Here is a 14,121-nt window from a genome sequence, read left to right on the forward strand (position 1 = left end):
GAATAAAGCTTCCCTTCACCAAACAAATAAATAAATAAATAAACGACTTATTTCACATCATAAAGTATCCAAAGCTTGGCTTATATTTGTCCCTGTGTTCTGAGTTCAAATCCCGCCAAAAGTCAGGTTTGTCTTTCATTCCTCAGGAATCATTAAAATAAAGTACCAGTCAAGTGCAAGAATCTATTAAATTGACTTATCTCCTCCCCTGTGTTGCTTAAGTTACAAATGACGTAAGATTTTTTTTTTTTAATAATGGACTAGAAACATTATATTAGCAGGGGAAAGAATTCGTCGATCACCGTTACCAAGGATCTGTGGGACACAAAATGGTTGAAGATGACAGTTGGGTATTTGTTTTCTTTACTACTTTAATGTTCTAACTTTTGTTTTCTTTACTATCTCCCTAAGACTCTTTAGTTTTTGTGTATAACTGACGACCAATTTTTTTTTAATTGCTTAATGATAATTTCTTCTCGCTCTCTTCTAGTGTGTATGTCTTTCTACGAAGATGGTGATTAATTTCGTCGCTACACTGAGCTTCTTGATTGATGCAAATCCATCTAGTGAAAACAAAATGGCTTTATATATATATATATATATAGTTGTGTGTGATTTCAAATCTATCCATCCGTCTATCACGGTTTCAACATCACTACCTTATACTTGGATGCCTTAAACGGAGTTGTGCAGGTCTCTGGTGTGAGAGTAACGTCCGCCCTTCTCCCTGCCACCCTCCGAAGCTGTTTTAAAAAAATAAAGGGTAATGGGTGCTACCCTTCCCTCTTTGACTAAATTCTATATAATACGTGTGTGTGTATAAAAATGGGATAATACTAGAGATGAACAGACACAGGTACGAAACCAAAAACGAATCCTCTAATTGTTGTTTGACATGCTAGAAATAGCAACCTAATTCCATGCCATCAGATCCTACCGACTTCAGAAAATGTACGAATACACATTGGATAATGTGAACATAGAAACAATATATCTGAAAAAATAAGCTGAATTTTCTAGGCAGGATCGTCTTTGCTCATAGATGTACTAGATCAGAGCTGACTTTGGGTTAAACTTGAACAACAGACGCTCACATACTTGTTCTGAATTATACTGAGATGAAAGTCGAACAACCTGTAACGGTATGACGTAACGATATTGCACAATAGGTGAGACGAATATGTTTATTCTATTTGCGAATATATATTTGTCTTGCTTTAAAACAATGATTCCCAACCTTTGGTCCACAAAAATACTACTGGGGATCGGCGAACTGTGTTCAAATGAAACTGGGAATATGATTTGGTTGTTAGTTAATAAAATCGATTTATCAAGTAGTCAGTCCTTTCAAAATCCTGTGATCTACAGGAAAATTGGCATTCTCTTGGTATTGGTCTACAGTGTATCATTGTGTAAGGAAACAACGTCATTCGCATTCGTTTCCAGCCTAACTTCTTTATCTATGTAATGAGAGAAGGTTGGGTGAAAGATGTAGTGTGCCAATATCAAAGGATTGCCAGAAAATTAATTTAAGCAAATGGAGTCATTGGTGGTGAAAAAATTGAGAAGCAATTGGCATATGTATGTAACAACATTGGACAAAATTAGTCTTATTTATGCTTAAATTTAGCTGAACAAAACTTCCAGTCAATGAAAAAGTTTTTAATCCAGTATAGTCTATCATTTAATAGATTTACCCTGTTCATGTTTGTTTGTGTGTGTGTGTGTGTGTCCATTCATGCTAGCATGGCTTGGATGGTTTTCCAGGAGCTGGCAAGCCAGAGGGTTGTGCCAAGCTCTAGTATCAGCTTTGGCATGATTTCTATGGTTGAATGCCCTTACTAATGCCAACCACTTTACAGAATGTACTAGATGCTTTTTATATAGCACCAATAGGGTCACCAAGTAGCTTGCACAACAATAAGAACCCCTTGACTGAGAGGGGGGATGGTATTGAGGGAGGTGGCTTTGTACGATGATGAGAAATTAAAATAAGATACAAGGATAGAAATAAGTGTCTTGCTGTAGAGGAGAAACTTGGCTACCCCAGTCTAAAAGAGAGAGAGAAGATGGTGATGGTGAAGATGTGCTAGAGAATCCTAAAGATACAACTAGAATATGAGTGGTATAGAGGATTGGACAGGGTGAGTGAGCAGGAAGTTCATGAGAGTGCAAAAAGAGAGTTGGGGCAAAGGGGAAAGCAGTGAATGGTGAACATGAGTATATAGGGGAGCAGCAGGATAGCAATGATACAGTTAGTAGTGGGTGAGGGACAGGAAACAAAGATGACCCGTGGGGAGAAACAAGCATGGTGCTTAATGAGATGTAGTTTGGTTCAATGGCAGCATAGTGCTTAATAAAATATAGTTTGGTTCAATGGCAGTGGGAGGGTGAATTAATGTAACGTGGGTGGAGAATACATAATACAGACCACTTCCAGAACTCAGTTTTGTTGAGCTAGGCAAGTCTTCTCAAGAACCTCATATTGCCAGACATCTTGCTCCATTGTCATCTCCTCCATAAGGCTCAACATTTTGAGATCAGTCCTCACTACTTCATCCCATGTCTTTCTGGGCATCCCCCTGCCTTCTGCAGATACCATCTGCTTTAAGCAATCAGTACTTCTTTATGCAGCTGTTCTCATTCATGTGCATGACATTACCAAACTATCGTGGTCTTCCCTCTAGCATGCTACATCTGATTCTTCTTAGCATGTTAGCACTTTGTTGTACATGAACTCTGATGTTGTACATCATTGGAGCATACTATATATATATATATATATATTTATGAAGGTAGGCTGGTGGGTTTTCATTTAAGGGACTATAAGTCAGAAAAAATATGCACTCATATTTGCCAATAGAGTAGATATATTAATCTCTAAGTTAATATATAGCTTTTAAGCAACTAACCTTGAATGGGAAGATCTGCAAACAGATCTCTCACTTATTTTGGAGAATTTGTTGCAATTGCTTCCTCCAGAGTCATATTCCAATGATGATCATATTCGTCACTAAAAATCATGTAAAAAGAATCACCGAAAACTTCTCTGAAGTAAGGTTAGGCTATGTGTGTGTGTGTGTGTGTGTGTGTGTGTGTGTGTGTGTGTGTGTGTGTGTGTGAGAGAGAGAGAGAGAGAGAGAAAGAAAGATATAAGAGCTTTGCATTCTATATATCAAAGTCCTTGCAACAACTGATATGGAAGGCAAAGCAAGATGTGAGTGCATGTATAAAAGAGAAACTTGATGGGAGAGGGAGATAAAAAGGGAAAGAAGAGGAAGAGAAGCTAGATAGAGAGGAGAAACAAGTGATAAAGTATAAACCAGGAATTAATATTTTAAGAAGGTGTTAAGGTATATAAGGAGAAACATTCATTTAAACCTATTGGTTCCATGGTTCCAAGCTTGAATATGATTCCTTGAGTGTGTGTATCTATAGTATGTGGAGATGCCAAATACTGATAAAAAGTTAATGAAGAGGCCTGTTGTGTTAAAGTGAATGGTGGTAGGTTGACCTGGTATGCATGGTAGAATACTCTGAATAGAATAAATGCTTTATGGTGTTCAGGTATGTTACTTCATATTCTTTAATGAAAATCATACATCATCAAACTTGTCTTTCATTATCTCAGAATTAATTAAGGCACCAAGCTGACAGAATTGTTAGTGCATTGGACAAAATGCTGAGCAGCATTTCTTCCTACTCTTTATATTCCAAGTCTAATTGCAGCCAAGATCAAGTTTACCTTTCATCCCTTCTGGGTCAATATAAGGCTTTGAACCTATAGTAGAAAGTATTATTATTACTAAGGCAGTGAACTGACAGAATCATTAGCACATCAGACAATATTTAGTGGCCTTTCTTTCAGCACTTTACATTTTGAGTTCAAATTCTACCAAGGTTACCTTTGTCTTTCATCTCTCCAGAGTTGTTAAAATAAAGTACCAGTCAAGTACTGAGGTCAATGTAATTGATTAACCCCCTCCCCTCAAAATTGCTGGTTTTGTGCCAGAATCAGCTATAAAATTACCACTCGAGAACTAAGTCAATGTAATTGACTGTACCTTCTCTCCAAAATCTATGACTTTGTTTTCATATTAGAAATCACTGGTCCTCTACCTATGTAAGAAATTTTAAAATGCTCACAAAAAAATTTCTCCCCTTGTGCCTATATTATACATTGTTTTAATAGTACTTTGATGGCCTTCTCTGGCTGTCAGTGAAGAGTTGAAATGTGAAAAACCAATGACAATAGCTGAGATACAGTCAGTGATGAGCTTTTACATAAGAGCCAAAAGTGCTTGCTTTGGATGGTTTGCCTGGCAAGCTCTATGGCTACATTCCACACTTGTTCACTCCTCTCTTGACACATATCTATTGCAACAGACAACTGACTAGGAATATTTCCATTTGTGTTAGCCAGATATTCATAGCGCTACTGAAGAAAGGTATGGACAAGAGAGACATTATTGATAATATCTGTACTCTCTTAACACAGAATTTTTTTGCCAGCATGCTTGAGAAGAGAGTGGGTCATGCAGACAATGTGCAGTTCCCAGCAGATTAGTTATCACATCAGTGAAAACATCATAGAGAGTGTTGAATAATAAACCTGGCTTCAATGGGGTTTCTGCTTCATAGCCTTTGGTAGTGTCAACTATCTTTACTTGGCAGTTACTTGTAATGACTCTGCTTTCAGAGTCTATATCACTTCAAAGTACAACAGTTTCTGGTCAGGGATCAGATTAAATGGCTTATGGGAACTATTCTAAGTCATATATTTGATCTGTCAGGTATGTCCTCTCATTACTTCAGTATACTTTTGTTTATTAAATTATTATTGCAGGAGCAATAATAATTTGAAGTAGACATGGGGAAAGGGCTCAATATGTCATGGTTAACACTGTGCAGGTATGTGCTGAGGCTGCAGTATTTACTGAGATTCCTGTTTGGTGAGGTCACTGTTTGTAAGGCATGTTTCCTGTAGCTTGTCTCTTTGATGGAGCTGCAGTCCTGCATTGAGTAAATTCAAAGATAAGGCACTTACCATCTAGAATGTTGTCAAGACTGGCACAGTCATCTCCTAGTTGAGCCTTGTGACCAGTACTATGTCAACCCTTGCATTCTATTGTGGGTATGGATTAGTGGTGAACAAGATTGACGGATGTTTGAGGAAGACTTGGGTATTAATAAGGATCAACTGAAGAGCCTATTCTGAAGAACTTTCTTTCTAAAGACTAATAACAACTACCAGAAATCCTTGACCTGGCATAGCCTGTTTGTGACAAATTTCCCAATTTGTGATAGCAGGTATGGGAATCAGCTGGGCCTTTCCAAGATACATGCAGAGTGATGAACCCATTCTATATGAATTCATTCAATGCCTGAGAATTGCTGACCTGTGGATCTTTGTTGAACAGCTGATGTTGCTTGTAGGACAGGTCTGGAAAACTTCTGAAACCATCATACTGTGCTGATTTTCTTTGGTTGAGAAGAGCCAACAGTTTTCCTTTGTCTGAAAGCTTTGGCAAAAGAGGTTATATGGTAATCATGCCTAAAAGATCTGAAAACAAGTGTGTTACTCTTCATCAACTTTTTCAGGTTCCAAATAGAGTAGAAGGTCAGCAGGGAGTGGGAAGTGCTGCCCTCCAGTAAATTTATCAAAAGTTTGGTCAATTATGGCATATACTTGTTGACCAAGAAATGACAGCTGGAAGAGGGGCTTATTTCTGGTAGTTAGAGGAATCCAGGATTTGTGGGGTTCATTGGTTGGCCCTAGCTGACTCTATTGGCATTATATAATGCCATGAACTGGGTAAACATTCTTTTTCACTGTTTACTTTTTCTTTCTTCATCTATATTCATTTCATTTGAATATAAATAACCCCACCCATTTTTTTATAACCTGTCTGTGTAATATTCCCTTACTAATGTCCTTGTGGCAAATAAAAGAAATCATCATTATCATTGTTATTGTTGTTATTATACTATAGCTCTTGATTGATAGAAACAATGGAATACCAAATTAAATCAGACACATACATATGCATAGATACATGTACATACATACATACACACATGCACATACATAGACGCATATACATACATGTACATAGATACACACACACACTTACATACATACATACAAACACTTATACAGTTGTTAACTTATTATATACAGGCGTTTATAGTGTGTTAATGATGCATAACAAGACCAGTTGCAAAGTGATTGTTGAAAGAATTAACTGTAAATTTCCCTTCATAAGTGTTCACACCTCCAACCAAAGTGAAACTAACAGGGACCATTCAGGGGCAGCAAAATTAAGCTATGCTCCCCAACCAGATGAAATCTCAGACCCACAGAGGAATCCCTGCTCGTCCAAAGACTAGTGTGACTGAGAGTAATAAAACAGCAAACCACTCCAAGTCTAATGTTGGCAGAGTTCATTCAGCACCAGTGTGTGAAGCGCGTTCAATGTTAAGAGGAGATAATGACAAACCACCAATACAAACATCAACTGTGGCAAAATTCAACAAGCCATCTGCCAGACTCAACCCAAAAACTATTGATCCAGTAAGTAAAGATATTTTCCTTTGTTTTATATAATAAATTTTACAGACATTCTGATGTGTGTAAATCTTTTCCTGATCAATGGTTATTTAGCTGGGAAATTTCATATATTTCATTGAAATATCATTATGATTCAAAAGCAATTCTGTTATTAAGGAAATTTCTACATGAATGCTTGCTCTTTTAGAAATAGCAGCTAAATGTCCTTCATGTTGCACCCTAATATTTTGATGAAGGGAAAAAAAGGAAAGGGACATGGAATAATGTAATTTTACATACTCTATGCCTTTTATAAACACAGGGTGGTCATGGCTTGAATGTCTTTCATCATATGTCTCTTCAATCACGACTAGCCTTGAGTTGAATAACAACAGCCATTGTTTTTATAAGGCTGTAAAGGTTCCGATTCTTAAAAAAAGGACATTATTCAATCTTGTCGTAGATTTTCCTAAAATGACTGAAGGACCATACTGGAACATCTTCTTTCATAAGGCTGCTTAGCAAGTTTGGTCTTGAGCTCAATAACAAAATACCTCACTAATTGTCCACTAACATTCCACAATAACCAACCTTAATCCAAACAATTATTAGGTCCATCTACATGTTCATTATTCCCTAATGTACTAACCTCAACATTACTTTAACACCTCCATTTTCAACATAGCTACATGTATGACTACAATCTTATCATTTATTTTTAACATAGGAAACATAGTTCTTTCACACTCTAACCAAAATCACTATTATAGAATATAAGCATTAAATTGGTTAACTGACTTGTTTGATGAAAGACCGTACCTTAATTACACAACCTAAGATATAGAGGAGGCATAGTGTATTATCATTCAACACACACTTTTTCCATGCTTTTATGGGTCAGATGTAGTTTGTGGAGACAGGTTTTCCACATCTGGATGCCTTTCCTTTCACCAACCTTCACCTGTTTCCAAGTAAAGTAATATTTCACCATGTTTTCCATGTGGATCTTTGTTGAATAGCTGTTGTTTCTTGTAGGACAGATCTAGCTAACGTCTGAAGTCATCATGCCATATTCATTTTCTTTGGTTAGGAAGAACAGGCAGTTTTCCTTTGCCTCACAGCTTTGGTAAAAGAGATTGTGTGGTAATCATGCCTAAAAGCTCTGAAAACAAGCATGTCACTCTTCATCCAACCTTGCTTGGTTGATAACACTTTTCTACAATCATCACATGATGTCACGTGGCTATAGTAGAAGATATTTACCCAGGGCATAATGCAATTAGATTAAAATCAAAACCACATAGATTTGATGTGAAATTCTTAAAGACTCAATATTTTCCTCATCTTTTACAAGAATATGTGTATGAAGATATTGCTTTTTCTAAAAGCTAGTTCTCTTTTTTTAATCATATCCATTTTTTGACTACTTATAATAGATACTAGGACATTTATATAAATTTTTAGAACAATAATTATCACAATTTTCACAGCTTTCTCTGCCAACACTGACTTCTCTTCTATACACAGTTCAATACATCTACCAAGAATCAATCAGTTTTTTCTACAGTTTACATTAATGGTGGCATTCCCTGTTGGTAAGTTATACTCCCTTTCTTTGTATGTTCTTTTTAAAATATGGACTATAAATAAGTCTGGGAGTGAAAGGAACTTGTGACCTTTGAGACTTTTAAGTGTAGCCTTCTTGCTGAAGTCTGAATTTGACATTAAAATTTTTTTTTTTTGTTGATCATTTAGTATTGTATTTATTCTAATAGTCTTAAATTCTTTCAAAAGTCATTGAAAGGTCAATTTACATTTTTATTTTTTTGTTTTATCTTTCACTTGTTTAAGTCATTAGACTGCAGCCATGTTGGGGCACTACCTTGAGCTATTTAGCTGAATGAATGAATTCCAGTGCTTACTCTTTTTAACCCTAGTATTTATTCTGTTGTTCTCTTTTTGCCATACCACTAAGTTACAAAGACACAAACAAACCAACAATAATTGTCAAGTAGTTGTGGAGAGAATAAACACAAACACATACAATTATTCATTCACAAGGCATTGGTTGGCCCAGAGGTATCATAGAAGTCCCTTACTCAAGGTGATGTCCCATAGGAATGAACCCAAAACTACATGGTTGCAAAAAGAACTTCTCAACCACTTCATTTTCACAATAAATATAATTACAATTTTTTGTATATTTAATAAAATCTCCTTTAATGGGGCTCTAATAGATTACACTTAATTCAATGTGGACCTCAGATATAAAAATGAAGTTCCCATGTTTGTTATTTGTATGTATCTGGTTATTTCCTTCTTAAATTGATTTCCTTAATCATCATGTTTGCTATTGACATTCCATTTTAGTATAGCTCTTGTCTTAGACTCACTTATCCAATTAAGCAAGTCATTGGCCACCAACCAAAACATTCTAGGTTCAAGCACCATCAGCTGTAGCTAGACAATACCGCATATGATGCTTTTGAATTTACTAACCATGGCTTTCATCCTTACTGCTTCTCTCTTCTCTACCGTTTTTCTTTCTGTAATTATATATTCATACCACACACACACACACCTCCCCCTATGTCCATCTCTATACATTGATACCCCCTTATACATACACCACCCTGTTTCCTCCTCCTCCCTTCCTAACTCTTCTCCATAGAACCATATTCTCACCTGAATCCTAACCCTTTTTTTTTCTTCTTCCTTTCCCACCATCTTTCCTCCTCAATACTTTTCCCATTCATTTATTCTTTTCTAATGAAGAACAAATACCTGAAATGTCAAGACTCTTCTTCTTCCTTTTAAGTGTTAAGCTAATACAGCATTCGTTAAAACTTGTCCCTCTCATGTTGTCTTCTTTTTCTGCTCATTTTTAAATATATATACTAAGGCCAGCCTTTTTTTTATCTATCTAAAAGGGTTTCTATCCCAATATTTACATGCTATTATTTACAGCTTTATCTACTTCAAGTTTTACAGTTAAAAACAAATTATATATACTAAACAAAATACGGAGAAATGTACAACTAACAGACCTGGGGGTTAATCTCAGATTTCCTAACCTATCCATTAAGTGGGTGAAGGAATCAGAAGTTCCCTTGAACTGGATCCTAGTATTTTGTGGCTGCTATCTATTAGTGGTAAAATGTTAGAATTGTGTATAACTTCCAGTCAAATTGGGGAAAAATTCCAATCAGGTGCACAAGCCACAAATTATTAGTGACACTGGCCTGGCTATATGATGGAGTAAAGTGGCTCAAAAGAAATACTAGTAGCAGGTGGAGCATGTTGCTGTAATTCAGTATTCTCAGGCACATGCAGGGTTGTAAAGTTCAGAAGATTGCTCCCCGACTGCAGGGTTTCAGGTTTAGTCTCACTGCATGGCACCTCTACCGTAGCCCTTGACTGACCAAAGCATTGTGAGAGAAATTGATAGAGGGTAACTGCTTGGAAGCCCATCCTCTGTGTGTGTGTGTGCATCATGTGTATATATGTATGTGTGTGTGTGTGTATATATGTGTGTGTATATACATACACATAATGGACTTCTACTCATATATATATATATATATATATATATATATAAGGTCATTAAGAATGAAATGTCCGATTTTCTTGTGCACTAAGTTTGACAGTTGTTAACTCTAATGTTTCATCCTGGCAATTCTTTGTTTTACAACATTGAAGAGTTACATCATCACTTTTCGAAATGCAATTCATAGTGTCTAATTATATTGTGAGTTTTTTCTTGTAAATCAATTTTTGTGAACCCACGGATAGATCAAAAAGTCATGTTGTTTATGAATATGAGTTCCATCATGGAACCAATGCATCCCAGACAGCACAAAGATGTGGCGAATGAGTGCATTGTACGTCGATGGTTTGAGAAGTTCCAGTCTGGTGACTTTACTCTTGAAATTCAGTCCCATGGTAGACCTGAGACCAAGGTGGATAATGATGAGCTGGAAACTGTAGTGGAAACAGATACATTTCAAACTACGCATGAGTTAGCAGCAAGGTTTGATGTTTCAATTCCAACTGTATTGGACTATCTGAAACAAATCAGCAAAGTAAAGAAGCTGGACAAGTGGGTACCACATAACTGAACATGCATCAAATGACACGTCTTGAAACTTGTTATTCTTTGCTGTCATGGCTTAAAAACAAGCCATTTTTGCATCGTATTGTTACGTGTGATGAAAAATGGATTCTCCTCAACACTGGCAAGCATTCTGCACAGTAGTTGGATAGAGACAAAGTGCCAAAACACAATCCAAAGACAAATATTCACCAAAAAATGGTAATGGTGTCTGTTTGGTGGACCAGCACTGGTGTCATCCACTACAGCTTCATGAGACCTGTTAAGTCAGTTACAGCGGATGTATACATCAACCAACTGGATGAAATGATGAGTGAATTTGCAATTAAACAACCAAGATTGGTCAATAGAGACAGGCCTATTCTCTTGCAAGTCAATGCTCGACCACATTTTGCACAAAGAACGCTACTCAAGTTACAGGAACTTGGAAGTACTCTGTCATCCACCATAGTCACCAGACCTTGCACCAAGTGACTATCAAATTTTCCAGGCATTAGACAACTTTTTGCAAGGGAAAAACTTCATATCTGAAGAAGATGCAAAAACAGCCTTTCATGATTTCATCACCTCTTGCTCTTCAGAATTCTTCGCTGGTGGCATAAATAAGCTACCAATAAAATTGCAACATTGTATTGATAATTTAGGTACATACTTTGATTAATTGCATTGCTTTTTTTGTTGAGATAAAGTAAAATAAACTTTCAGTTCAAAATTGGACATTTCGTTTTTAATGACCTGATATATATGTATGTGCGTGTGTATGGGGAGGTGGATGGATGGATACGTGTGTGTGTGTGCCTTCATGCTTGTGTTTTCCCACCACTACCACTTGACTACTTTGGTGTTTTTTTGTTTTGTTTTGTTTTTTTACATCACCCATAACCTAGCAGTTTGGCAAAGGACACCAGTAAAATAAGTCCCAGTCTTAAAAGTAAGTCATTTTTTCAACTAAACCCTTCTGGGTCGATGTCTTCGACTAAGACCTTTGAGGCAATGCCCCAGTATGGCCACAATCCAATGATTGAAACAATGAATAAAGAGGGAAAAAAGATCAGATATAAACACAAATGTCATAATTAGAGAGAACAAGCGGTGTTAACTGACATTATTGTTTAGCTGAGGAAGCAAGGGAGGCAACTTGATGGACATTACCTGTATTGCCCAGGATTGTAGATAACTGTGACAGGGGAGACAAAATCGATGAAAGATTGAATCTTGAGTGATAGCAGAGGTAGGATTAGCAATGATAGAAACCAGACAGATGAAGGACAAAAGTATAACTGACTGAAAACACAGGTGGAGACAAGTAATTCTTAAACAAGCCAATAAGGTAGTTTCTGTGTAATCATTCAACCTGCTACATACAGCAAATTTCTTTCAAATTATATCCTGTGTCTTACATAGAGAATACAACTGACAATGTGGTCCCTGATACGAAAGACACGTTAAATAATGGCGTCTTAGATACTTCAAAAAAGATTGGATGGTAACAACTGGAGCACTGTCGATCATATAAGCTTGCATGATTAGGGCTGACCTGACACTAAACCACAACCTGTTCTTACATACCATACTCTCTCTTTTACTCTTTTACTTGTTTCAGTCATTTGACTGCGGCCATGCTGGAGCACCGCCTTTAGTCAAGCAAATCGACCCCAGGACTTATTCTTTGGAAGCCTAGTACTTATTCTATCGGTCTCTTTTGCCGAACCGCTAAGTTACGGGGACGTAAACACACCAGCATTGGTTGTCAAGCGATGTTGGGGGGACAAACACAGACACACACATACACACAAACACACACATACACATATATATATATATATATATATATATATATACATATATACGACGGACTTCTTTCAGTTTCCGTCTACCAAATCCACTCACAAGGCTTTGGTCGGCCCGAAGCTATAGTACAAGACACTTGCCCAAGGTGCCACGCAGTGGGACTGTACCCAGAACCATGTGGTTGGTAAGCAAGCTACTTACCACACAGCCACGTGCCCATCAGAGTGATATGGTGATTTAAAAGGACAGCAATTATTGTGCCTTTCAGAGATGTACTTGCAGGCAAATGACTTGACCTGAGATTTCATTAAACAATTACGTGGAATACTTAATTAGTTCTTCAAAAACACAGCAAAGATTATTAACTTCACTCAAACATTCATTTAGATGCAACAAAAATTTTGATACCAAAAAATAAATGTTTAAGTGATATTGACTGTCTTTGTGTATTTTTGAATTATATTTCCATTAATTATCATTATAATAATTGATAACCACAAAGATGATAATTCTTCCTTTAATTATTCCACATTGCTCTTTACAGTTTGGTGCATGGTTCAGTGAAGCATAAACTCTCGTGGTCAACTCCACCAGAATCAGTTCCATTTGATCCAGTCCTGGTTACACTTGCTGAGGTTTGTTGAATTTATTTCTCCTTTTTGTCTTTAGTTCATTTTTTTTTTTAGCCTTCGCTGTTAAGAACTTACTGAGGAACTGTCTTCATTGTCCTCCTCATTTATCTCATTTATATATACATACATATATATATACAGGAGTGACTGTGTGGTAAGAAGTTTGCTTCCAAACCATATGGTTCCAAGTTCAGTCTCACTGCGTGGCACCTTGGGCAAGTGTCTTTTACTATAGCCTTGTCATAGATTTGGTAGACGGAAACTGAAAGAAGTCCGTCATGTGTATGTGTGTATATATATATATATTTGTATGTGTGTCTTATTATTTTCATCATCATCATTATTATCATCAGCATCAGAAGCAGTAAGGTGGCAAGCAGCCAGAATCAATAGGACGCCATACTAAATGGTTTGCAGTATCTAATCTGTCTTTACATTACAAGTTCAAATTCCATCAAGGTTGACTTTTCTTCTCATTCTTTCTGGATCGAAAAAATGCAAAGCAGTTGTGCACTGTTATCAATGTCATTGACTAGCCCCTCCCTATAAAATTTCAGGCCTTGTGCCTGAAATTTTCTACAGTAGAAAGAATTATTACTATTGTTATCATTATTATCAAGGTGGTGAGCTGGCAGCATCATTAGCATGCTGGACAAAATGCTTAGCAGTATGTGGTCACTATATTCTGAGTTCAAATTCTGCTGAGGTTCACTTTTCCTTTCATCCTTTCAGGGTCGATGAAATAAGTATCAATCACACACTGGGTCAATGAAATCGACTACCCCTTTCCACAGAAATTTCACGCCTTGTGCCTATAGTAGAAAGGATTGTTAGATGCACCCAGTGCAAGCTATGGACACATAAGAGGTGCAGCAATATCAAAGGAAGGTTAACTAGGAAGTTAGTTTTCGTTTGTAGATGTTCAGGAGCTATAAACACTGTAAATGTGCAGAAAACAACTTCTGCCACATTCCAGGGAGAAAAACTAGAAGTGGTTGATAGCTTCCGCTATCTTGATGACCAAATTAGTAGTGGGG

At 36.8% G+C, this 14,121-nt stretch overlaps 1 protein-coding gene across 7 annotated transcripts in view; it reads left to right on the top strand.

Annotated features, from left to right (window-relative positions):
• Positions 1-271: 271 nt before the first annotated feature.
• The window catches only part of LOC106874070 (PACRG-like protein), a 25,630-nt gene continuing 11,780 nt past the window's right edge, over positions 272-14,121 (top strand). For 2 of the 7 annotated variants that reach the window (XM_052972814.1, XM_052972815.1), the window contains exons 1-3: positions 6,182-6,574; positions 8,078-8,145; positions 12,997-13,087. In XM_052972814.1, the coding sequence (XP_052828774.1) occupies positions 6,329-6,574; positions 8,078-8,145; positions 12,997-13,087 (405 nt within the window). In that variant the 5' untranslated portion in view covers positions 6,182-6,328. Of the gene's footprint in view, positions 351-6,181; positions 6,575-8,077; positions 8,146-12,996; positions 13,088-14,121 lie in introns of those variants that run through there. The other 5 variants (XM_014921651.2, XM_014921653.2, XM_014921655.2 and 2 more) reach the window with 5 other exon arrangements.

The sequence above is a fragment of the Octopus bimaculoides genome, chromosome 14 (genome assembly GCF_001194135.2).
Source record: "Octopus bimaculoides isolate UCB-OBI-ISO-001 chromosome 14, ASM119413v2, whole genome shotgun sequence".
In the NCBI taxonomy this organism is placed as follows: Eukaryota; Metazoa; Mollusca; class Cephalopoda; order Octopoda; family Octopodidae; genus Octopus; species Octopus bimaculoides.